The sequence below is a fragment of the Aethalodelphis obliquidens genome, unplaced genomic scaffold (genome assembly GCF_003676395.1).
Source record: "Aethalodelphis obliquidens isolate GAN/ISIS:26980383/991018 unplaced genomic scaffold, ASM367639v1 scaffold4, whole genome shotgun sequence".
Taxonomy (NCBI): domain Eukaryota; kingdom Metazoa; phylum Chordata; class Mammalia; order Artiodactyla; family Delphinidae; genus Aethalodelphis; species Aethalodelphis obliquidens.
In genome coordinates, this window is record NW_020837948.1 from 68,109,095 (window position 1) to 68,136,774 (window position 27,680).

Here is a 27,680-nt window from a genome sequence, read left to right on the forward strand (position 1 = left end):
TAACTGCATTGAACTCGTGTTAAAGGTAAGACCAATGACTGACCCAGCAAATTGACTGGCTTACAAATTCTAACCAATCCTTGACAAGACCATTCTGTAACTAAACTCCAGCTCCCAATGTGTACATTCTCCCTTGTAGTAACAAGCTAATAAACCTAACTTTGTTCCTAGTTTTAGATAGATATATAGACAGACAGATAGATAGATAGATAGATAGATAGAAACAAAGATGAGAATTAAGGGCTGATTTCTTTAATCTATAAACAGCTTGTTCAGGTTTACTGACTGTCGCCTAACAAACTAGTCCAAACTAGGTGGCATAAAATAACAACTATTTTTTAATGTTAATGGAGTCAGTGAAGCCGTCTTGGAGTTGGAACTACCTGAAGAGTCACTCACTCATGTGTCTAGCAGTTAATGCTGGTTGTTCTCTGGGACTTCTGCTGGGGAAAATAAGACCTATGTTCTCCTTGTGGATGCTTGGGTTTCCTTACAGCATGGCAACTGGCTTCCAAAAATAAGTGTCCCTAGGGAACAAGGTGGAAGCTATATCTAATGATCTAGACTCAGAAGTCATAAAGCACCAGCAAGCCTGACCAGTTTCAACAAAAGGAAATACAGGCCTAACATCTTAATGGGGAAGAATGTCAAAGTCACATTTTAAGAATGGCATACGGAATGGGAGATATTATTATGACCATTCTTGGGAAACATAATCTGTCAGAAAACTCTTATTTAAAAGCAAAAAAAAAACAAATAAAATTTCTAATAGAAAAATATAAGTCATTCATCAAACAAAGGGATATAAATGAGCTACAAGCATCTGAAAAAGGCTCAGCCTCACTCATAATTAGAGAAAGTACATTAAACAACAAATTACCACTTTCTAACAATCATATTTTCCAGGGTACAGGACAACTCATGTACCACCACTGGGCACATAAATTTAAATTGTTAGTTGTTTTCCTTGAAGTGACGTGCTTACTTTCGAGAAAATGCATGCCAAATGCTCAAGTCTGAATGATCATATTTATCTTTCAGCTGCTCTTCCACTTCCACATTCAAGTAGTGTTCATGAAAAAGGTTTAATTCAGCTCACAACTCAATCACAAAGGTACTTTTCCTCAAGACCAACCACTGTCAGAGAATATTCCCATTTTGACACAGAAAATATTTAAAAGATGAGCACTCAAGAGTGGAGATATATGAAAATTAATAATTTGTACTATGTCATCAAAGACATTCTTAAATGAAACTGGAGCTTTAAAAAACAAAAAACTAAGTGTATGGTAGTGGAGAATATGATGACTGCTAGTATAGTTTGCTGTCACTGACCTTATTAATGCTGAAGTGCCAGCAGTTATACCCACCACTGGGTACAAAACATTGTTTTAGCACCACCAGTACAAATGTTCACACAATGAAAAGGGAAATAATATCTTAGTATTATTATGAAATCATTATTATTATTATTATGTAACAATAATACTGTTGAAAGGGTTTGGGGAACCCCTTGTTATCTGTGGGCTACACTTTGAGAACTGCTACACAAGAGATGCATGGGATGGAGATCCATTCAATGGAATGTCATTGTGTGCAGCTATTAGAAGAAATAATGCAAATCTAAATTTATGTACAGAAAATATGCTCATGCATTTACTACATTTAAGAGGAATCAAGCAGCAAAATAGAATGTATAGTGTTTCTAATTTGTGAACTACATACAGATGTTTATATATGTAAACTAAATGTTTGGAAAGATACATATAATGTTAGTAAAGGTTGCCTTGGCGAAAGGGTATTCCACATCATACAACGATTTTGTGATTTTTTAAATTAGTATAGGTTACTTTTATAATTTAAAAAAAGTCTTCAAAATAGGAACTTCCTTACGTAGAACAATTCTTTGAAAAGGCTTCTTAAATTTCCCTTTCCTCAAAAGATAGACTCCTTATAAAAACACAATTAGCATACTGATAATTTATTGAGAAAAAGAAAGAAGCAGAAGAGGAAAGCAGGAATAGAGTAGGAAAACCCATCAAGAAGACAGTCTAAAGTTCACTGTAATGTTACCTAAGTTCTCCCAAACCAGGTCATATTCTTCGTCTAAAAATATGAAGACTTTATTTATTGAATCAATACCACATTGCCAAAGTTTCCAAGTGAACAGTGGCAAATTACTGAACTCTTCCTGATTAAAGTTTTCAGTAACAATTCAAGTAAATAATGAATAATGAGAGGCTGCCTATTTTTTTAATACTCAAGAACAATACTGATGTCAGCAGGGAATTAATCTGAGATCTCAACTAAAAGCAAAAACTTAGAAGCCATCACTTCATTTAGTTCCAAGAGCATTTTCAATAGAATTTTCTTTTCTAGTGTCTTTTGATTACTATGATGTAGCTACTGTGAAAGATCTTAACCTCTTGATCTCAGACTATTTTTTGATTAACATTTTAGCTCCATCACAGGGAAAAACTGCTATCTCAGGAGGATGCCTGGTTATCAATTTGTGCCTTTATTACATCTCAGTTGGATTATTCATTACTTCCTATCCTCTTGGATGGTTTAATGTTACTTGCAATTCCACAGTTTGTAAGAGCTGAATTAACCACTGCAATAGCATATTTCAAGATATGGGTAAGTTTAACATTGATTTTGAAGTCTCACTTGGTACAGAAAGTTTTGTTCAATCCAACTTTGAAATATTTAGTATTTTTTATATAGCTGGCCTTAGGTATATAAAAAATATACCTAGGATAACCTTTTTTACATTTTAGCATCACCTAGAAATGAAGATAAGGATATATTAACAGCAGTATAGCAGTCAAACTTATAGGTAGAATCTAAGCAAAGCATAGATAAAAACAAGTAGATCCTCCCATTTTAAGAAACTGGCTTTGTAATAAGCTAATGGCATTGAATATTTTTAAAGAATATGTATGTATTATTTACCAACATACACAAGAAAATAGGTTCTGTGGGTAGATAAACATGCTATCAGAGAAAATACTGATTATAAAGATCAATGCTTTGTACATGGTGAGCATTCAAAAATGCATATGGAATGAATACAAAAGAAAAATAGCTCATTTTGAAGATGCTACTCTATTGCCACTGTGTGGAGGTCAGGAGAAGCAGTTGTGTAACTGCAGCAGGTAGAATTATTTGGTACCTGACTAAGAGTCAACAGAGAACTACTTTTAAGAGAATGGTGAACTGGAAGGATTTACACACAATTTTAATAAATTGGGCCTTAAGAGAATCAGAATGGTGAAAATATGTTAAGTGACAACCAAAAATAAGTGACAGCAAGCAAGTAATATAAAAATTTAACCAGTACAACTGCTTTACTTGCAAAATCAGAAGCAATCATTTATAGTCACTATTTTTCAAACTGTTCTTTAATATTAAAGTTTAAGAATTGAGTTTTAAAGCTTTCTAGGAGGCAGAGGAACAAAGACAAATTTTACCTATTTATAATGCTTTTTAAAATTAGATATCAATAAAAACATTCATAATGAACAATTTAGATCTGATTTTCTTGTTAACAAACCAGCTTCTGAATGGCTTTTTCCTATTATCTATCTACAGACTTTATAGATCACTATGTATCAAAGACTGAAGAAAAATATGAAAACATCTCAGCAATTCTGAAGGGAAAAAAAAGAATCAGATGGCAGGCCATAAAGTAACAAATGTGAGTACTTCTATGTTAATGATTAAAAAGCATTCAAGCCTATACTTCTATAGTTTCAATCAAGCAGTAGCATAAAGAATATCCAGTAGTATGATAAATGAGAAAAATCTGACAATTAGTATAATAGATTTTCAGGGGCCATCTATGATACTATTATAGGTTACATAAACAGCCTGTAAATATTTCATATTCCTGTTGAATAAAGAAAAATGAGAAAACGGGACATCTTTCATTGTTATCAAAATAAAATTTGAAAACTTCACAAATTAAGCAGGGATTAAATAAAACAATTTTTATTTTCAGTAGTAAAAAGTTGTATCAAAAGATTATTTTAGTAATGTGAAAATAAGAGAAACGATTTTTTTCTTTCAATACTTTAAAAATGCTGCTCTGCTACTGGCTTGCCTGCACTGTTTCCAATGACAAGTTTGCCACTGGCCTTATCTCTTTCCCTCTCTATATAATGTGTCTTTTTCCATTACGCTAGGAGGTGGATCCAAAAAGATATTGCTGTGTTTTATGTCAGAGTGTTCTGCCTATGTTTTCCTCTGGGAGTTTTATAGTATCCAGTCTTACATTTAGGTCTTTGATCCATTTTGAGTTTATTTTTGTGTGTGGTGTTGGAGATTGTTCTAATTTCATTCTTTTTTTAAAATTTATTAATTTTATTTATTAATTTTTGGCTGCACTGGGTCTTCGTTGCTGCATACAGGCTTTCTCTAGTTGTGGTGAGTGGGGGCTACTCTTCGTCGCAGTGCGGTGGCTTCTCTTGTTGCAGAGCACAGGCTCTAGGTGCGTGGGCTTCAGTAGTTGTGGCACATGGGCTCAGTAGTTGTGGCTCATGGACTTAGTTGCTCCGCAGCATGTGGGATCTTCCCGGACCAGGGCTCGAACCTGTGTCCCCTGAACTGGCAGGTGGATTCTTAACCACTGTGCCACGAGGGAAGCCCCAATTTCATTCTTTTACATGTAGCTGTCCAGTTTTCCCAGCACCACTTAATGAAGAGACTTGTCTTTCTCCATTGTATACTCTTGTCTCCTTTGTCATAGATTAATTGACCATAGGTGTGTGGGTTTATCTCTGGGCTTTCTATCCTGTTCCATTGATCTATATTTCTGTTTTTGTGGCAATGATATACTGTTTTGATTACTGTAGCTTTGTAGTATAGTCTGAAGTCAGGGAGCCTGACTCCCTCAGCTGTGTTCTTCTTTCTCAAGATTGCTTTAGGGGCTTCCCTGGTGGCGCAGTGGTTGAGAATCTGCCTGCCAATGCAGGGGACACGGGTTCGAGCCGTGTCTGGGAGGATCCCACATGCCGCGGAGCAACTGGGCCCGTGAGCCACAACTACTGAGCCTGTGCGTCTGGAGCCTGTGCTCCGCAGCAAGAGAGGCCGCGACTGTGAGGCCCACGCACCGCGAAGAGTGGCCCCCACTTGCCACAACTAGAGAAAGCCCGTGCACAGAAATGAAGACCCAACACAGCCAAAAATTAATTAATTATTTAAAAAAAAAGATTACTTTAGCTATTAAGGGTCTTTTGTGTTTCCATACAAATTAAAAAACATTTTTTTCTACTCTGTGAAAAATGCAATTGGTAATTTGATAGAAATTGCAATGAATCTGCAGATTGTCTTGGGTAGTATAGTCATTTTGACAATATAGATTCTTCCAGTCCAGGAACACAGTAAATCTTTCCATTTGTTTGTGTCATTTTTTATTTTTTTCACCAGGGTCTTATAGTTTTCGGAGTACAGGTCCTTTGCCTCCTTAGGTAGGTCGGATTTTGCTTTTAAGCTTTGTTTGGCAGGAACAGAACAATACCTAATCTAGGGCTAATTTTGCTCCACTGCCGAGGTAATACAATTCTGAGTCCTCTACCTAATACTCTGTTAATTCTGAGATTTCCACTCTGACATGAGGCACTACTCCCTGCTCTGTGTCAGCTCTGAGTATTGTTCTCGTAACAATCCATTCTGGAGGTTCTTTCTCTGGACTTGGGTAACTTCTGCACTTGTATGTGCTAATCAGTACTCAGGTGAAGACTGAGAGGGGACCCAGTGAAGATCCCCAAAATTCTATGTGAGCAGCTTCCTCTTCTCTGGTAACCTGAGCCACTCTGATGTCTTCAGATTTCCAGCTTCCTCTCCTCAAATCAGAGAGACCACTGGGCTCCCTAGGCCACTCCCTGGAAACTGAAGGCAGTAATATGTGGCAATCAGCGGGCCCACAGTGTTTGTTTTTTGTTTCTCAGGGATCATTATCTTTCGTATTCTGATCTCCAATATCTTTTTTAAAATGCAGGTGGTAAAGGCAGTCAAAACATACAGAAAAGTTGCTATGTAAGTCTAGCAGAGGGCAAGATCATTTCTGTAACTGGGTATGGGTAGGAAAGGTGATCAGTGAGAAGAGAGAGTACCTCATGAGAAAAATGGCAAAAGAGTAAGCTGAGTGGAGAGAAGGAGGATAAAGGGGCTACTCCAGATGGAAGGACTAGTATGAACTCCATAACAGAGACAAGAAAACATAGATATGAACGGAGATAAGTTATTTGGTTTAGCAGACAGCATGGGGAAAAAGGAAGACAAGCCTCAGAAGGTTGGCTGGAGTCATATTACAGAGGTCTGTAAAGATTAACAAGGAGTTAAATTCTTATTGCAGTGGTTCTCAACCCTGGTTGTACATCAAAATAATATGTGCCCCTTTAAAGAAATATGTATGCTTGATTCCCAGGCCCAGAAATGTAGTAGGTCTAAAGCAGGGAGGCAAAGGATATGGTTTGTCCAAAGTTAAAAACAGCGGAAAAACAAGGAAATCTAGGTTAAAAGCTGGGAAAGTGATTATGAAAACAAGGACAAATTATGGGGCTCCAGATAAAGGTACAAAACAGATTTACCAGGAGAAAAGGAATAGTTAGTGAGGAAGAAGAAGAGGCTGTGATGAGAGAGAAATGTCAGAGTTCAGGATTTTGGATGAGATCAGTTCCAAATTAGGATAAGTTCAAGATTTAGCATGAGAAATAGAGGGGAAAAATGTAACAGAACTGGGCGAGTTGAGGAAAAGCGAAAAGCTCTAAATTCATAACCAGAGTGACATTTCATGCAAGTTGAATACTAAAGAGTATTTTCAACAATTGTATAATTTACCTTGATTACTCAATGTTATAGGGTAAGGATTCTCAAAAGGCAGTTCAGAAACCACCAATAATAAGATAATGGATTAATCTCATATTATTTGTAAAATAAAAATGTCTTTTTAACATGCATTTCAAAATACTGATATTGAATTAAGAAGAAGACAGTACCTTATTAGTGACAAATACAGTTTTGTCTTTCTACTAGTTCTGCTGAGTTTTTTAGAGGTAAATGGGAACAGGCAAAAGAATAATCTTACTGGTTCTCAGTGATCAAAACTGTTCAGGCCTAGGGGCAGGACAGGAATAAAGACACAGACGTAGAGAATGGACTTGAGGACACGGGGAGGGGGAAGGGTAAGCTGGGACGAAGTGAGAGAGTGGCATGGACTTATATATACTACCAAATGTAAAACAGATAGCTAGTGGGAAGCAGCCACATAGCACAGGGAGATCGGCTCGGTCCTTTGTGACCGAGGGGTGGAATAGGGAGGGTGGGAGGGAGACACAAGAGGGAGGAGATATGGGGATATATGTATATGTATAGCTGATTCATTTTGTTATAAAGCAGAAAATAAGACACCATTGTAAAGCAATTATACTCCAATAAAGATATTTTTTAAATAAATAAATATTATGTAACAACCTAAAAAAAAAAAAAGAAAAACCTGTTCAGTGGGAGTTTACAATGTCCCATCCCAAACGACCACTATAGTGCATGCTGCTGACATTATATTTGAACTAAAAATTTACAAAACAACATTGTGGAATATTGGCAACTGATAATAAGGTAACTTTCCCTCCAACAATGTATTCTATATTCCAAATGTAAGTAAAAGTCTGAGGAAAACTGCTGTATTTCATAGTTATGCAAATAAGTTTTCAGGGAGAGTTGATGAGAAGGAAGGAAGCTGAAGGGAGAAGGAGAAGAGGGAGGGAAACAGAGGCAGAAGTGGAGGAAGAGGCCATCTATCTGCTCTCAGAAAGAGAAATATCAGGTACCTGAAGGGTATGATTTTCAGACAAGTTCCACTCCCACAATGCAGCACTTGTCCCTCCCTGACCCAGCGCTGTATTTGGCAATAGTAGCACAGGACACAATACTCACTCGAAGGCAAAATGCAAGGCATGCTTAGGCTTTATTATATTTGCCACAAGACTTAGGATCTGGTCATGAATTTATCAAATAAAATGCAACCCAACCTAACATATCATCAATTTGCTTAGCTGTGCTACAGCAAAAGCAGAAGACCATATGAATGATGTTTAGATAGACCTTTATTTGTGCTACTGCTTCTACTAGCACGAGTGAGAAGCTAGTGTAGTTTTAATAATGTTCAACTTATTTATACCCCATTATCAATTAAAGCATCTCTTAAGTATGTATAAAACTAGATTATTATTTACAGAAACAGATTATCAAAATATTTCTAGGGCTTAAACTTTAACAGGAAAGCATGATCAACACAGCTTTACTTATTATATCAAATGTTTCATTAATAACGCTTTCTTAGCAGGTATCAAAACATTGCCAGAAAGCATTAATATGCTCAAAAACTTAAATTTGAGACGTTTCAACCTATAAATGCCTAGTATGTCGCATTTCACAAAAAAAGAAATTATAAGGAACTTAAAATGTTAAGGTATTAGCTAAGTTCTTTATAGAAGAGGTCATGAAATTACCATTCTACTACTGGAATATACTGGACTGAGAGGAAACTTAGAAATGAAGTGTAATGCTTAAGCCACGTTCAATCTTCTCAGAATTAGTTCCCCCCAAACAGAACAGAGAAGAGCTGGATAAAAAAGCACACAATCAAAAGTCTGGACCGCTTAATAGCTTTCCTGAACAGAAATTTCATCCTTATTTAAGATGAAATACAGAGAATTCTCATAAACTTATGGAAAATCATTTGGCACATTTGATATAATACTAATCATCCACCTTTCTAAATTATAATCATTGCTGCTTCACTCTACCAAAGCAGCTACTGAAATGAATACGCCACATTTTAGGGACTACTTTAAGACAACAATGACAGTCAGTAAATCAGACTTTCAACTATGTAATCCTGGAATCAAGCAGCTACACTTTTTCTTCCGAGTAAATAAAAAATTTCATTTTAAAATGAAAAAACTCGTTGATGCTAGATTGGTTTTTCTTTTGAATAATAATTCATAATCATCTACCAGCAAACACTTCCCTTTGAAACTACAACCAAGACACATTTAGATAATTCTCAAATAATTTCTAATGTTAAAGACATCACAGTACAAGAATGATGATATAATTACAGAAAGAAAGTACATAATTCATTCTTGTAATCCTGAAGATACAGTGAAACTAATCTTGTTTGTTACTGAAAAGTTACTGAAAAATTAGCACTGTATTCACAATTATATTTATTCAAGGCTAAGATACATAATCTCAGCATTAATCATAAACATTGTGGTATTTATCAGCATAAGACTAAAAGCCTTATGGCTAAGGCACTGGAAATCTTAATAGAGATGACAATATAAATCTACATCAGATAGCTACTGTGACAACTAATTTCAAATAAAATCAGCCACTTTAAAAAATAAAAGTTGTTCTATAAATCAATACTACCTAAAATAGAATAATGATAAAATAATGAGTGCTCAAATAAAACTAAATCAAAGAACTTTAAGGGTTATTTCGAAAACTATGTTCTTACACTGCTCTCTGAGATAGTACTGCACTTACCTTCAAAATAAAGTTAGAATTAAAATTACTACTCTATGATGTTACTAAGGATTCTATATGTAATGAAGAATAGACCTGGGTAGATCAATTTGCAAAGGGCAGATCTACCAGACTAACCGTGTTACTAAGTGTACAAAAAGCTGATCTGAAAGGAAGCAGAATACCTATTATTCATTTATAAGTTCAGAACATTATTAAGAAAAATGTTATCGTATTTTTCTATAACACCAATGATATATTCAAGGCTTAAAAAGTAGAGGGGAAAAGACAAATTGTTATGTTCTACCAAAAGATTATCATTATTCTAAGTGAAGAAAATACATTTTGCATGTATTTAGGATACTGCTTAGCAGTCTCATTTCATGGGAGAAATATTTCCAGAGATATATTCACAATTGAAAACTTCACTAGGACACAGATAGTGGGGAAAGAAAGGAATGGTATTAAGAGCTTTAAAAAAAAAATCAAATAATTTTTTAACTCATAGGCCCTGGAATTTGCTAATCCAATTTCCCCCTCATTTCTCAGATGAGGAAATGATTCTCAAGAGACAAGGTGACGTCCTCAGGGTCATAATTAACAACACAAACAGGACTAGAATTCAGGTTTTATGAACTCTTGGATATTGTCCTTTCCTCTACACTAGTGCTAGGGAAATGACATCTAGCATAAAAACAAAGTAAAATGGATTAAACTCAAACACAGTTTAAAAGAAGGCTGTCAGAGCCATGCAGTATTAGCTGTACACCTAGGATGAAGCCCTTGAGGATTAATGTGGGATAATTCAAGAAGTGAATATCATGAGTAGACTAATGATAGCCAACACTTACAAAGTAATTATTAGGTGTTCAGCATTATCTATCTCACGACCATTTTATGTATTAATTTATTTATTCTATTTTTGAGGTAGAGAGTGTTGTTGTTCTCAATTGCGAATGAGGACAGAAAGTACAATGACGTTAATAACTGGTGAGGTCAGGAGACTAGAGCAGATTCCAAGAAAAAAAGGAGAAAAAGTTTATTTATGTAACTATTTTATATTCACGTGTCAAAGTATTTAAAAATTTATGATTATAAATAATTTTAGAGATAAGATATTTTAGATGTTTCCTATTTTTGGTTCCTTTTTCTTATCAGACTCCTGTAGAGAGAGCTATGGTTTTCAAAACAATTTAGCAGTTAATTTAAAGGCATTCTTATAAAGGCTTGTAATGTATTTCAGAAAAAAATCATTATAAGATCCATGAAATAGGGAATAAAGAAATTTCAATAAATCTCAAAACAGAAGAATTAGCATTACAATTTAAATAAGGTTTGAGGGTCACATGGTTCCTGTAAGTAAAGGAGTAAACCCTCTGCTAAGACAAGAAACAATTATTTCAGATCAAAAGTTAAACTCAACTTCCTGTACTATGAATGCAATTTATCTGTTTTAGGAGTATACCCCAAATTTCAAAACTCAGTTATGTTACATTAATTCTGCAACAGGGTCAGGCGAATGGATGGATGGATGGACGGAAGGAAGGAAGGAAGAATGGACCACCACATATTTTGAAACCTCCAGAATATAATGACAATATATGGTTTTCCCGGATTTTAGAAGCTACTTTTGTAACTTACCATCTTTTTCCTCTTATCCTGTTCTGTGGGTGGCTCTTCATCTTCTGTTACTTTCGGTTCTTCAAGATGAGACATTAACATACAGCTGCAGTTTTTAAAAAAATGTTTTAAATAAATAAAAAAGTCTATAATATACTAAAAACAAACCTCAAAATACTGAGAACAATAATGCTTCTATGTACCAATATGTGAGGAATAGCTAGATAAATTAGATGTATAATTAAAAAGTTTAATTATGAAAAGATATCTCACTTTTAAAAGGGTCACACCAAAAAACATTTAGAGCATTCTGCTTCAGTATTTAGGTAATAAATTGTAAGAAATTTATTTATAGGCAACTTTTGAACCATAAATCACTTGACAAAGCAAGGGGTACCTTTTATATCTTTCTAAAAAATGATACTAAAAAAAATACTTACACTTAAAATTAATACTTCTTTTCTACTAATCTTCATGTCTAATTATTTATGTTTCATAACAGTAACAGTAATTTAAACAGTAACATCATTAAAACATTAATTATTAATTATGTAACAATCTACTTTGTGCTCCAAATTACATTACTATGCTATGAGGAACCTGTCCCTGATAGCACCTGTACCAGCAGGGCAGTTATAAATCATTTTATTTTGATTATCTGCACTACTGCTCTTCACCATTAGCAGAGATAATAGAAATACAGCTTCCTATTCAGTCAACATTGGTTGCAGGGAGACAAGATATGAATATTGTCTAATGAATCAAGTTGATAGAACAAATGTCACTGTTCCTAATTTAGAATAGAATTCAGTAATTTATCAGAGTCATAGGTTCTTAACCAATAAACTGTGGCAAAGAAAGCTTGGTTTCTCTTATGTTTTGTGGCAAGTACAGGAGAAGGACACTTCCTAACTCAGCCGTGTAAATAACTTTTGATTCAGGGTTAAAGACAAGCGCTGACACCAGAAACCTGATCAGGCTCACTCCTCCAGGAGACATGAATGTCCTTTTATCCTTAATCCCCCACCATTAAAAAAATAATTTTTGGAACAACTGTCTCTGATGAGTCAGTACACCTGGTGGGATCAAACAGTAAGAACCTTAAACTGGAAATCAGAAGCCCTGAAAAACAGCAAGAGTTCAATCGCTAACCCACTTCATGGCTTTAACCTCTTGGAACTGCAATGCTTTCGTTCACCATGATATACAAGTTGACTCTTCAACAACATGGGTTTGAACTGCAGGGGTCCAGTTATACGCAGATTTTTTTCTACAGTAAATACTACAGTACTACATGATCCCTTGTTGGTTGAATCCAAGGACGTGGAACCAGAGGAACTGTGGGTATGATGGCCAACTGTAAGGTATGCTTGGGTTTTCAAATTCAAAGAGGGTGGGTACCCCAATCCCCAAGTTGTTCAAGGTCAACTATAAAATGATACAGCACAACTAGTTGGCCAAGGAACTCTGGCACAAAGTTGGAAAATTATGACATTATTATCTCAACCCAAAAGGTATTTAATTTAATAAAGTAAAATGTTTAGAAAAAGTCTAGATCCCAGTTTGCATTTTAGAACTGAAGTAAGATGGAGTTCCTTCACTTAAGCTATTTTAAGTCTGCTGCAGACTTGAATTTTAACTGCAATAGATCTGGATCTCCATGGAAGTATGCTTTGTACTGCATCAAATCCCTTCACTACATCCCGAAATCTGTCAACTTACTTGTATAGTAAAAAACTCTCTGTTCTTCCTTCCCTAAGTTAAAAGATTTATCACACTAATAATAAAGTATATTCTGGATATAAATATACACACTTTTTCCCCAAAGAGCAGGATATTTTTACTTTGCAATTCTGCAAATTGCATTCATTTGGGTCTCTGAAAGGAAGAAAGTGGAGAAAAACAAAAAAAATTGAACTGAAAAGCCCAAAGCTGAAATTCTCTACTGCAAGAAAATCTCCAATTAAAAGTCAAATCTTGGGGACTTCCCTGGTGGTCCAATGGTTAAGAACCTGCCTTCCAAGGCAGGGGACGTGGGTTCGATCCCTGGTCGGGGTAGTAAGATCCAACGAAGCCCGAGTGCCCGTGTGCCACAACTAGAGAGCCGGTGCACCACAACTACTGAGCTGTGTGCTCTGGAGCCCAGGCACCACAACGAGAGAGGAGCCCACGTGCCGCAATGAAGCACTCCCGTGCTGCAACTAAGACCCGACAAAATCCATAAATAAATACATACATACAGACATACATACATATATAAATAGATGTCAAATCTCATTTTGTTTACAAAGATTAAAGATAGGGAATCATGTTTTACATAAAAAGCATGGTGAGAATAGAATTCTAGTAAACTAAAATGTGTGCGCTGTGAATGTAGCAATAGTAATAAAATAATAATAACAACAGTTTAAAATAGGGACAATTAACATGTGAGCATAGGCAGCCACCCCTCACATCCTACTCTCATCCACTGAATACATCCAGGCACTCTAGTCTGCTAACTCGGAATCTTTCCCAACAAGAAACTCCAACCAGCCAAACACAACCAACAGTGTTAGCATGCAACATGAAATCTTTTAAATTATTTCTGGTTTAAAGGTACACCTTTCATTTAATCTATACAAACCCACTTCTTTTTTTTTTTTTTTTTTTTTTTGCGGTACGCGGGCCTCTCACTGTTGTGGCCTCTCCCGTTGCGGAGCACAGGCTCCGGACACGCAGGCTCAGCGGCCATGGCTCACGGGCTCAGCCACTCCATGGCATGTGGGATCTTCCCGGAACCGGGGCATGAAACCGTGTCCCCTGCATCGGCAGGCGGACTCTCAACCACTGCGCCACCAGGGAAGCCCCAAACCCATTTCTTAAGGTTATAATAAAACTAGAACTGACATTATTCCATTGGTCTCTGCAGTGGACACTTAGGTTGCCTACATAATCGCCCTCCTTCCTAATAGAGCCCTGAACTTGTCGGTTACCCTCCTCTTCCATGTCACCATATGCTTCAGAAAAAGGTGATCTGAGCCCCAGGTGCCAGTGGCTCAGTAAGCAATCATGGCAATCCTATTCCTTTAGTTAATGACTGCTTTCAACAGGAGCGTGTTTAAGAAATTCTAGCCAATTAGACATGAAGGGAAGTCTGATGAAATGCCTTCTAGAAAAGTGTCCTATGATGTTAAAAAGACATAAGGAAAAAAAAGATTACTTGGTTGGCACTGGCATTGTCATGAACTGTAATGCCTAGAAGTACTTTCTGACGATTAGAGAAAGTAGCCTGCATATGAAGTTAATGTGTTGAGGGGATGGAGTAGAAAGAACCTGGTCTTTAAAGATATTGTGAGGTCACAAGTAGCTAATCCTAGAGCCTCTTACCTGCAGTTGTTTTGTTGTAAGGGATAACAAATTTTTTTACTGTTAAAGACAGCTGACTTAGGGTTTCTCTTACTTGCAGCTGAAAATCCTTTTACAGTCCTTTAAATAAATATCTTATCAAAAATTCATTTCTGGGCTCAGGCCAAGAAACAGTCTCCCTCTCTTGATACACCTACTTCCCTCTACATGAAAATAGGAACGAGGTAATTCCTAATGTATCTCTTTGCCCTGGTAGTTAGCAAGATCAGGGCTGTTTTACATCTAGATGCCACATGTTTCGCCATTCAACCTTGTTTAAATTCCTTCAATCCTGTGTTAATAGTTTTCAGTCATAATGAGCATGAGCTTTTCTTATTCACTGCCTCAAATCCTCTAGACTGAAAACAAGCAACTAACTAAAGGTTGTATATTAGCAGTATGACAAAGTGCCACAAAGGAACAGAGAAGGATGCGATGAATTCTTCCTGAGAGCATGGAAAGGAATCTTAGAGGTAGGTATTTGCGAAGAAGGGCAAAGCTAAGGGTGTGACATACCAAGAAGAAGAAATGTTGAGTCAAGCCATGTATATAAAAGTGGCACATTTGGGGAAGAAGGTAGAATCTAGGGAGGAAGAGACAAGGCTAATAATGTAAACTGAGGATCAGCAAAGAATACTGCCCCATCAACTTTATAAGAAACTGGGCTTTTAATTTTAAGACATGGAGCAGAATGGATCAAAAGGGTAAAATTGGAGACAGAGAGACGCCAAGGAGGTCACTGAGACCAACATAAGTTAGGATAATATACAGGGGATAATTTAGAGTCAAGGAACCAAGGCTTCTTCTGATATCCTCTATTCCATTTTGAAGAGCTATCTGGTGGGTTAAGGCATCAAGTGAAGGAAGAAAAATGCTTATATAAGCCTAAATTTTATTTTTGTTTAAAAAAGCTATATCCTTGATGGCTGATATGTTTTATACTCTCTAACTATAAAAAACACAATTTATGAGTCTTTTTCAAATAAATTTTAGTGCCTCTAAGCTTCCTGAAATGCTGGCTAAATCCTTTCTTCCTTATTACTTCCCAAATTTTGGCAATAGGTTGTCAATCTCATCTCCCTTTGTGCCTAAAAACAATGCATAATTTAAGGAAAAAAAGGGAAGCCACTCTAACCAAAGACAAGCAGAAAGCAAATTACAGGTGTCATTAATATATTTTCCTGGTTTAATAAAATAAGAACTCTACTAACTAAAATACAAACATATAAAGAAACTCACGCAAAAAGATGAAACTAGACCATACACCATACACAAAAATTAACTCAAAAGGAACCAAAGACTTGAACATAAGACCTGAAACAATAAAACTCCTAGAAGAAAACTAAGTGGTTAGCTCCTTGACATTGGTCTCGGTGATGATTTTTTGGATCTGCTCCAAAAGCAAAGGCAACAAAAACAAACAAGTGGGACTACATTAAACCAAAAGGAAATCATTCAAAAAAATGAAAAGGCAACTTACTGAATGAGAGAAAATATTTGTAAATCATGTATTTGATAAGGGGCTAATATCCAAAATATATAAAAATCCAATTCAATTCAATACCAAAAAAATCAAACAATCTGATTAAAGAACAGGCAGAGAATCTGCACAGACATTTTTCCAAATAAGACATACAGAGGGCCAACAGACATATGAAAGGTCTCAACATCACCAATCATTAGGGAGATGGAAATCAAAAACACAATGAGATATCACCTCACACCTGTTAGAATGGCTATCCTCAAAAAGTCAAGAAATAGCAAATGCTGGCAAGAATTATGGAGAAAAGGGAACCCTTGTGCATTACTGGTAGAAATGTAAATTGCTGCAGCTACTATGGAAAATAGTATGGAGGCTCCTCCAAAAATCAGGACTACTACATAAATCAGCAATTCCACTTTTGGGTATTTATCTGAAGAAAAACACTAATTCAAACAGATATATGCACCTCCCAGATCTGGGAGACCAGATAATGGTCTCCCAGTCAGTTTGTTGTGCTTACATCCAACATTTTCCTTTTACAAACCAAAACTTCCCTCATGGCTGAGTGTGGCATATAGAGCCAAAAGACCTTGGTTCTAGTCTTGACTCTTCCACTAATTTGCTGTGTCACTGCACTTTTCTGAGCTTCTGTAACCTATCTTTTAAATAATGAAACTACACTAGATAATTTCTAAACTTTATTTCTAACAACTTCCTGACTCTCAGCGCTTCCAGTTAACACACTATGCCTTTTCTTTCTCTGACATTCTATTAAAGCACAATCTGGAATACTACTGTTTTGTGTGCTTTGTTCAAAACATATATCATTGTCTTTACACATTACTAGTGTTATCATGGTGCTATTATTATACACGCCCTCCCCCTAACTAAATTATATACTCCAAAGAAGACAGGGAACATTTGAATATATCCTAAATATTTCACAAAGTTGTAAACTTTGTCACCTATTATATATGTAAACACAATATTTATAGTCATGTGCCATATTCCGTACATTAACTTTTTTTTTTTTTTTATTTTGCGGTACGCGGGCCTCTCACTGTTGTGGCCTCTCCCGTTGTGGAGCACAGGCTCCCATCGCGCAGGCTCAGCGGCCATGGCTCATAGGCCTAGCCGCTCCACGGCATGTGGGATCTTCCCGGACCGGGGCACGAACCCGTGTCCCCTGCATCGGCAGGTGGACTCTCAACCACTGCACCACCAGGGAAGCCCCCTACATTAACTTTTTAAAAACTGCCTACACACATAAAATGGTTTGTTATTTTGGGTTTGTAATCACAAAAGTCTTGAGGTTTCCACTTCATCTGAACTCCTACGTTCCTGAAAGCTAAGTTACACGCCAGAAACATTTTGTTTATACATGTTTAATAAGATTCAACTACACATATCTACTTTCCATATTTTTCAACAAAGTATGATTCAAATGGCAATCTTTCCCATTTGCTATAGATGGTTTTATAAAAAGCAAGGAAAATGGGCTAAGTACATTATTGAGAAGTCAAGCAGTATGGAATCTCATGAAGCCTTGCTTATCATTATATGAAACATGCTTTAAATTAATAGCAATATTAAGAAAGATATGATAATTCTCCTATTATAAATAACAGGATATAGTGATAAAAATTTTTTTTCACATTAATAGTTATATAAATGTGAGATTATCAGCATTCCTGATAACATAATTTTAACTAATCTCCCGAAGAATACACAGTTGACCCTTGAGCAACACAGATTTGAACATGTGTAGATTTTTTCAATAAATTCGTATTACAGTGCTACACATATTACAGTACTACACAATCTGTGGTTGGTTGAATCCATAGATGTGGAATCGCAGATACAGAGAGGGTCAACTGTAAAGTTATACGTGGAGTTTAGAGGGTTGGTGTGCAGAGGGTTGGTGTCCCTAACCCCCACGTTGTTCAATAATCAACTGTAATTTTAACTACACTCTTTTGGAACTAGTCAAGTACCATATGACCCTCTAATATCTTAAAGGTGCCAGTGATGCTTCAACCAGTCAAATACAAATATAAGATGCTAATCCATTCCCCTTTCTCCATAACTCACCTGAAGGGCAGGGGAACATTGTTAGCGGAAAAAAAGAACATACTATTCAAGATATCTTAAAAGAGGAATTTATATGTTAAAATACACTTGGAATTTTTTTTAAAAACCTAATGTCAAATCATAAAATGATGATTAGACCAAAGAAGTCCAATTGAGAATTTCACTATAACAAAACTAAGCTTATCTCAAGATCCAACAATATTATAAGTAAAGTAACAAAAATATTTTTCTTTTATAAAGACAAAATTTAAAAGTTGCCATACCATGGCAACTTATATGGTTACAGTAAACAAAAATAATGCAGGATATAATTAATTACTCTCCAAGTCCAAGTGCAATTAATTAAATGATCCACCTACTCTTTATAAGTTCCCGTTTCAGGATCTTCTGTCATGACATCATGTAGGCCCTCCACTGAGATGTTTATAATCCCACAGAATTTATCTTGGATAACACTAGAATAAAAGAAGAGCAAAATAGGTTAAAATGAAGTATTTCAACAGGTAATTCTTTTTTTTCCCCTCAATTATCCTCTTGAACATGAAGAGAAATTTTAGTCTGAAAGTACAAAAGAAACTTTCAAAATATATTTCTTAAAGCAGAAATTGTACTTTGCATATTACAGTAAAATTTTCTTTCAGTAGATTACCAGTATGCTTAAATACTTAGGTGGGTAGATCAGATGGGAAAGAGATGCTTTAATATTCTTTAATTTATTATAATAGTCTTGTGTTAATGTCATAACTAAAAGAATAAAGGTACAAAATTTTGAATATCCAAAGTCTCTACTCCTGAGGAAAAAGACAAGCGATAGACTGGGAAAAAATATCTGTAAAACATAAATCTGATGAAGAACTTGGCACTGAAAACTCAGATGACAAATAACTCAATTTAAAAATGGACAAAAATTTGAACAGATACTTCACCAAAGAAGATAATACAGACGGCATATGAGCACTTGAAAAAATGCTCAATATCATTCGTCATCAGAGAAATGCAAATTAAAACTGTAACGAAATTTTTTTTTCTTTTGGCCGCACCATTCGGCTTGCTCGGGATCTTGGTTCCCCGACCAGGGATTGAACCCGGGTCCTTGCAGTGAAAGTGCCGAGTCCTAACCACTGGACTGCCAGGGAATTCCCTGTAATGAGATTTTAATAAGTAAAATTAAGAAGACTGACAATACCAAGTGCTGGCAAGGGTGAAAAACAACAGGACCTCTCATACGTTGCCAGTAAGAATAAAAAATGACACATCCATTTTGGAAAACACATTGGCAGTTTATAAGTTAACACTCCACACAACTAAGCAATCCCATTCCTGGGTATTTACCCAAGACCAAAACAAGTATTCGCAGATCTGTATGTAAATATTTATGGTACTTTTACTCATAATCCGAAACTGCAAAGATCCTAATGTCTACCAACTAACAAATGGATAAACTGTGGGACATTTATCCAATGGAATAATCAGCAATAAAAGGGAACAAACTACAGATACCTGCAACAACTTGAATAAATCCCAAAAACATTACACTGAGAAAAATAAAAGATTTGAAATGCTATATACCGTATGACTCCATTTATGTGACTTTCTGGAAAGGCAAAATTATTTAATCAGTGGTTGCCAGGCAAAGGGACACAAGGGAACTTTTGGGGGTGATGGTTATGTTCTGTATCTTGAGTGTGGAAGTGTTATACACTGTGTATACATTTGCCACAACTGTATGCTTAAAAGAGGTTTTACTGTATGTGAACTATACCTTAATAAGCCTAACTTTTAAAAAGTAGAAGTATATGACCATTTACTGGCACACAAAATTAGCTAAAAATAACTGAATAAATTATAACTCATCTCCAGGGAACTAACAGCATCATTCCTGCAAGGGACATACTGTGTTTCTCATACTGCATTAACATGCATAATTAAGTTTTAAAATGTTCACTAGAAGTAGTTCCCAAAGTCAACACAGTTTGGGTCATGTTCTCACCTTTGTAAAGTCAAAACCTTCTGTCTGTACTTTCAAGTGTGATCAGGTTTTAGAGAACTAAATCACCAGATGGGCAAAATAACCAATAGTTGTTATCATTCCGTTGCATTTTAATATGTATGTAACAACCTATTGCAAGAGTATATATTTTTGATATCATTATATATCCTTCGCATAAGAATTTTTAAAATCTCTCAAGAAAGAAACACACATACAATCTGCCTTATCTGGTTTAGCGAGAAACACCTTAGAAAAAGGTATTGGAGCCAACAGGCACATAAAAAGCTGCTCGACATCATCATTATTAGAGAAATACAAATCAAAACTACAAGGAGGTATCACCTCACATCAGTCAGAATGGCCATCATCAAAAAAGCTACAAACAATAAATGCTGGAGGGGAACCCTCCTACACTGTTGGTGGGAATGTAAGTTGGTACAACCATTATGGAGAGCAGTATGGAGGTTCCTTAAAAAACTAAAAACAGAGTTACCATATGACCCAGGATTCCCACTCCTGGGCATATATCCAGAAAAGATGAAAACTCTAATCCAAAAACATATGTGCACCCTAATGTTCGGAGCAACATTATTCACAATAGCCAAGACACAGAAACAACCTAAACGTTCATCTGCAGATGAATGGATAAAGAAGATGTGGTACATATATATACAATGGAATATTACTTAGCCATAAAAAAGGATGAAATAATGCTACTTGCAGCAACATGGATGGACCCACAGACTGTCATACTATGTGAAGTAGGGTAAACAGAGAAAGACAAATATTACATGATATCACTTAATATGTGGAATCTAAAAAAATGATACAAAGGAACTTATTTACAGAACAGAAATAGACTCACAGACATAGAAAACAAACTTATGGGTACCAAAGGGGAAAGGGGGGTAAGGATAAATTAGGGATTTGGAATTAACAGATACACATGACTATATATAAAATAGATAAACAACAAGGACCTACTGTACAGCACAGGGAACTACATTCAATATCTTGTAATAACCTATAATGGAAAAGAATCTGAAAAAGAATATATATATGTGTCTATATATATGTGTATATATATATATAACTGAATCACTTTGCTGTTTAGCTGAAACACTGTAAATTACCTATATGTCAAATTTTTAAAAGTCATATTAAAGTAAATGATTTTTAAAAAGCATTAGAAACCAAGATTGTGCACTAAAAGTTCAGCCACTCTCTGTCATTTCTCTAGGTGTTGGTCTTCTTGTCTGTAAAGTGAAGATTGGACTCGGGGATGGCAGATACATGGCAAGGAATACAGCCATTTTCCCTTCCCACTGCAGAGTTAATTCACCACTAATCCATCATAGCAAGCTAAGGCAGGCAGGGCCTGACATTCCTTTCTAACAGAGCAGCATTCTGGATAGCTATCAACAACTGATTTCAATTAGCTGAAAAAGACAAAAGCCCTGTATTCTATAGCTTCCAAGGCTCTTTACCAGGCCTTTATGTCAATATTATTTAGGGACAATCCACTCAGGCAGCTGCCTTCTCTGCTCAGATCACCTCCAAGATCAACCCCACACCTTCTAGGGCTAGAAATTTCCCAAGAAATCAATGGAATTTCTGAGTACTGTGTATTTTCTCAAAATGATTATGAATTTTCCTAACAGGTATCTGACAACCCACGTGTGACCATGTTCTACTATGTGTGTGTGAATGTTAATTATAAGGCAATGTAGGGGAGAGAGAGATTTAAAAAAGGTATAATTTGACAACCAGCTCATTTGTTTACATGTTTTACTTCAAATTATCATATTGATCAATGCTGGGGCTACCAGCATGGTCACACATGTTTCTGAGGAGATGGTAAGAAGTTATATCTTTGCCATAATTAGAAAATGATACAGTGCTACAGCACTGGGCCTCAATTCAGAGATGAACATTTACAGAATGAGCCTTGAAGGCTCAGAACAGATTGTGATAAACTGCAGCATGGATAAGGTAAACTTTTGACTGCACAATTCTTGCCAAAGGCAGTAACTTCACCCCTTTCTCATAAATGATCGGATTATTTAGATGACACTGCTAGAACCAGAATGAAGCTTGAAAAGTTCTGAGAGAAATCTAATAGGTTCAGGAGCCTGAGGTTTACAGAAAGCCAAAAGACAGTATTAGTGAATGATTGACAAAAAAGAGTGTTAAAATCAAACTAAAGAAGAGATAAGGATACTCACAGAAGCAGACTGGACACAGGCCAGAAGATATAGGTCCAACCTCGGCTCTACCTGCACATGCTAGTCAGGAAGAAAGACTATTGTCCTGGCCCATGCTTATTCAGGCTTGGAGGAGAAGTCAGTCATGTGATCACTGTGATTCACACTCCTTCCCTCCCCTGCCTCCAGCTGAATTTCTAGCTCTACCAAGTGAGAGGCTTACATGACTATCTTGTAGGGGTGAAGAAGGGAGGTGAGGCAACCTCAGTCAGTCATTTTTTTCACTGAAATGTCACCCATACTGCACAGAAAAGGACACAAGAGGCAGAGATCTAGCCTGGGGGAAAGCGGGGGAAAAGGGGGGATTAATTCCAGTAGACGGGGGAAACCATGCTTACCCTGGGGTACTTAGTAAGTGCCAGAGCGGGTGAGGCTTGGACTTCAAGTTCAGAAAAGGGGAAAATGCCTATGGCACAGAGTAGAAAGGTACGTAATCTGGCTTTGAATGAAAAGAGTTGACTCTAGAAAAGGAGACGGACTGAAGAAAAAGAGTGGAAAAGGAGATTCTATGCCACATTTTGGGATCAATAAAAGGAGAAGTTAAACAAAAATTATCTTCAGAGTATTCAATTTCAAAAAGCACTCAGAAGGATGCAACTCAACTACCACTCATTAAGCAGTTTGGGAAAAGTACCCCAAAATAATACAGGTAACAAAAACCTAAAAGAGGCTTGTACTTTCCTTGCATACAGATGTTTAAAGAAAACAAGCATTAAGAAGTTACAAATTCTTTTCCTCCTTTTTAAAGTATTACAAAAATGTGTAAATGTTACATTTAAGAAGAAGTCTTTAAAATAAAATTTTTATAGACAGTATTCTTTATGACTCTTTTTGAATATTAAGCATTTGTTTCCCTTTTTATCCACACAATACTCTCAACCCTGTACTTTATAAATTAAGAATAAATCTTGTTTTTTGTAATATACAATCTTTCTGAATTACATGCTTTAAAATGTAATTAGACATCTAAAATGGAAACAATCAAAAGAGAGATGGAAACCAGGAATGAAATAGCAATAGGTTTGGAGGAACAAAGGGAAGGAGAAAAGTCATTGTACTTTGATAATCTTATATACATTATTTCTTTAAATACAACAAGCCAGGAACTAGGTATTATACTGTTTTTGTTTCTTTATGAAAAAAGTTCAGTTTTTTTCTTTTATATGTATTACATACTGGAGTTACGAGTAATACTTTATTAGAATTCTCAGTGTATCATCTCCTAATAGTAGTCTTCTTGTGTATATCCATTCAAATCTGGTGTCTGGTATAATGTCGGAGAAGTAAAGGTAGCCAGAGAAAACCATGTAATTTTAAATCTCACTCAACTCTTAATTCTCCAAAATCAGTGCTTACCACGAAGTGGCAGTTCACATTAACTAGGGCACAGCAACCTAGTATCCCTGAAAGAGACAGCCAAACTCCATGCTAGTCTATACAATGGTCCCTCGATAACCATGGATGCTCAAGTCCCTTATACTATAAAATGGTGTAGTACGGTAGGCCCTGTGTATCCATGGATATGGAACACGCAGGTTTCTACAGCACGGTAGAAAAAACAACATTCAGGAGCTTAAAGAAAAAACAAAACACTGATTACTGATTATTCCAGCCAGAAGTTTATCTTGGTATACTCCCATGAGCAGACTTCAGAAGACTGGCTTACTGAGTATTAATAAGAGGTGGATTTATACCAGGATACCAATTAACTCACAAAGAAAGAAGTGATTAGAGTAAGTGGTCATATTACCTAGGCCAATTCTTCCTGGTGTATAGGTCACCATGGTCAAGTTCATTCACTTTAGTGGACATTTTATGAGCTCACAAAACATGTTAGACATCCTGAAAAGCCCTGGGGATAAAAAAGATGGCCACCTCAGGGAACTTAGAAACTAAAGGACAAAGAAATGAAGCAACAAAAGAGATGTTCCTTTTTGTTCTAAATCAGGTTATGATATCCTGAATAACTGACTTTCTCAATTTTACAGGTTTCTGACTTACTGGGTTGGCCAAAAAGTTCCTTCAGGTTTTAAGTAAAAATAAAAGACACATTGTTCATTTTCACCAAGAACTTTATGGAAAAACGTATTCACTGTTTTGTTCCACTACCTTCTGCCAGTTTTCAGGTAACTTCATAATTCCATCTTCCCAAAACTTTTTATCTTCGTGAGCAAAGAACTGTTCCAGGTGCCTTTTACAGTCTTCCAGAGAATTGAATTTTTTTCCATTAAGAGAATTTTGTAAAGATCGAAATAAATGGAAATCTGAAAGTGCAATGTCTGGTGAATAAGATGGATGAATCAGAACTTCCCAGCCAAGCTGTAACAGTTTTTGCCTGGTCATCAAAGAAACATGCAGTCTTACGTTATCCTGATGGAAAATTATGCGTTTTCTGTTGACTAATTCGGACGCTTTTCGTCGACTGCTGCTTTCAGTTGGTCTAATTAGGAGCAGTACTTGTTGGAATTATTTGGTTTTCCGGAAGGAGCCCAAATTAGAGGACTCCCAATTTCACCATATACACAACATCACCTTCTTTGGATGAAGACTGGCCTTTGGTGTAGTTGGTGGTGGTTCATTTCACTTGCCCCACAATCTCTTCCATTCCACATTATTGTACAGTATCCACTTTTCGCCACCTGTCACAATTTGTTTTAAAGACAGAACTTTTTCATTACGTTTAAGTAGAGAATCGCACGTGGAAATATGGTCAAAAGGTTTTTTTTGCTTGGAACCCAAACGTCAAAGCGATTCATATAACCAAACTGGTACAAATGACTTTCAATGCTTGATTTGGATATTTTGAGTATGTTGGCTATCTCCTGTGTGGTATAACGTTGATTGTTCTCAATTAATGTCTTGATTTGATCTCTATCAACTTCAACTGGTCTACCTGACCACGGAGCACTGTCCAGCGAGAAATCTCCAGCACGAAACTTTGCAAACCACTTTCGACACATTGTCAGTCACAGCACCTTCTCTATACACTGCACAAATCGTTTTTTTTCGTTTCGGATGAGTTTTTACCTTTCTTGAAATAATACAGCATAATATGCCGAAAATGTTGTTTTTCTTCCATCTTCAATATTAAAATAGCTACAAAACTTCACCAATTTTGATGTTTTTTTTTTAATGCATGCTGATATGACAGCTGTCAGAATACAATTTAACAAAATTGTTTCAAATGAAGTTAAAGACAACTAAGCGCTATCTTACGGAAAAAACTGAATGAACCTTTTGGCCGACCCAGTATTTACTGGCTTAAGTCAGTCTTGTCAGCCCTGTCGTCTGGATGGTGCTCATGAAGCACTGGCAAATTACTATTCTCTAAGCCTCATCACTGGCCTCTAGAGACTGGATCATTCTACCACCACTTGAGATCTTAGAATTTTCAAGTTAACTTATCTTTTATTTATTGCATTAGGATAGATGCTTCTCCTAAAGGAATCCCAAATCTGATATAAACTTATTTTCATTTCACAATGCTAAATGGGACCCAACTGATTCTATTCATTCCCTTATTATTGAGGGCTTCAAGGAGGCAAATGGGTGCCTTCTTTTCTTTCTCCTTAATTTAAGAACTTTCAAGGCCTATCGAGAACCTCAGCAAGCTCTACTAAAACCACCTTTCCAAAGTGGTATTGAACTATTCTTCCTTTCACTGCTCTCAGGCATTAAGTCATCACCTCCTGAATACAGAAGTTCCTGACTCCAATAACTGCTTACTCACTTCCTGCTCCTCACAATGTTCTCCCTCCTTTTTTCTATTCAATGTATAATTCACATTTTCTTCACGAAGTCTTCCCTTGACCACTCTTTACCTCACTGTAATTGAGCACTCTGTCCTTTGAATTTCCAATAGCATAAAACCTCTGCACTACTCATTTGGCGTGCCACTCATGTGGCACCTTTTTTATTACTTTCTTCTTATGTCCTTTAATTTTTCATGCCTGCTCTCCCTAAGATGGTAAGTAACATGAAGCAGAGCCCATATGTTACGTTTATTTCTTTATGTCTCTTAGGGTAACAGTATGCATCATGTGAACACACAATAAATAATCATAGGAATTTATGATCCCCAAAGCTCGAAAACTGCCCTCCCTTGTTTTTTTTTTAAACAATACTATTTTTACTTCTTTTTAAAATTACAAGTATAGGTAACTAAGCTGTAGATAACATATTACAATTGACTAGTCTACACCTGACATTAGGCAGAAAATAGAACAGAAGGTGGCTGTGTTGGAATCTACATCTGAAACATTCATCTTAGAAAATGCAAGGAAAGTTTAACATCAAGGATGAAAGGAGAGAATAAAAGTAAAACTGAAGGGCAAGAAGTATTAGTAATCTTCCTTTTTACCTATCATACTTTTCCTTTTATTATTTTACATACTTGGTTGATACATTAATTTATTTGCACAGACCAGAGGTACAACTATGCTACAGAAAGAAGACCGGCCTTTTTAAACATCTGCTTGTTTTGTTCTTCAAGTATGTGGTAAGTGATGTTCTATATATATATACAGACACAAACATTAAGTAAGTAGGTGAGAGCATTAAAAATTTTACTCAGTGGGTAAAGACCATCTGATCATTTAAAACAATTCCACATAGTGTTTAGTAAACTTTTCTTTTTCAGTTAAATGCACATGAGTAAAACTACAGCTCTTAATCTTGACTTAGTATTTCCTAAAGGTATGACATTTTCTGGGTGTGTAACAGTATCTGTAGAATATGTGAATTGCAGAAACTTCACACAGAGTGATTTTTTCTTGCTTTTGAAAACTATGTACTAAAGAAAAAAAAATCCATCATTCTCGTGTTTTTCACCCAACTTAAAAAATCACGCTTGCTTAAAATTATTTGTCCTTTTGTATCACTATGAACCCAACCACAGGTGTCCAGAAAAGAAAATGCCCCTAGAAAGACAGTGCAAAATTTTTAATCCCAAAGGCACAAATAAAAGAAATATTCTAATATTCATTTGGTTAGCCTAAACAATAAATATTAGGTTAAATGTGAACAGGACTCTAGTTTCTTTCCACTTATCCAATTTTTATCAGTATTTTTCTAGAAAGCATTTTACACTTCCAGTTTTTAGATTAACTGATCCATCATCATAGAGCCTGTGCCTTAAGTAACTTCTCTGTAAGTGATGGATTTACACATTTACATCACACCTTCATTCCCTTGGGCCTTGGAGGAAAACAGGAATGCAGAAACACCAAATTTTCAGAACAGTTTTATAATCAAAAATTGATGATTTAAGTTTTTCATAGTAGCAAGCCCAAGAAAGAAAGAAATCCGA

At 36.0% G+C, this 27,680-nt stretch overlaps 1 protein-coding gene across 7 annotated transcripts in view; it reads right to left on the reverse strand.

Annotated features, from left to right (window-relative positions):
* Window positions 1-27,680, reverse strand: part of IPO11 (importin 11) — a 259,477-nt gene that overhangs the window by 50,581 nt on the left and 181,216 nt on the right. For all 7 annotated transcript variants that reach the window (XM_027101034.1, XM_027101033.1, XM_027101031.1 and 4 more), the window contains 2 exons: window positions 18,478-18,573; window positions 11,179-11,263 (listed from right to left, as the gene is read on the reverse strand). In XM_027101034.1, coding sequence (XP_026956835.1) covers window positions 11,179-11,263; window positions 18,478-18,573 — 181 coding nt within the window. Of the gene's footprint in view, window positions 1-11,178; window positions 11,264-18,477; window positions 18,574-27,680 lie in introns of those variants that run through there.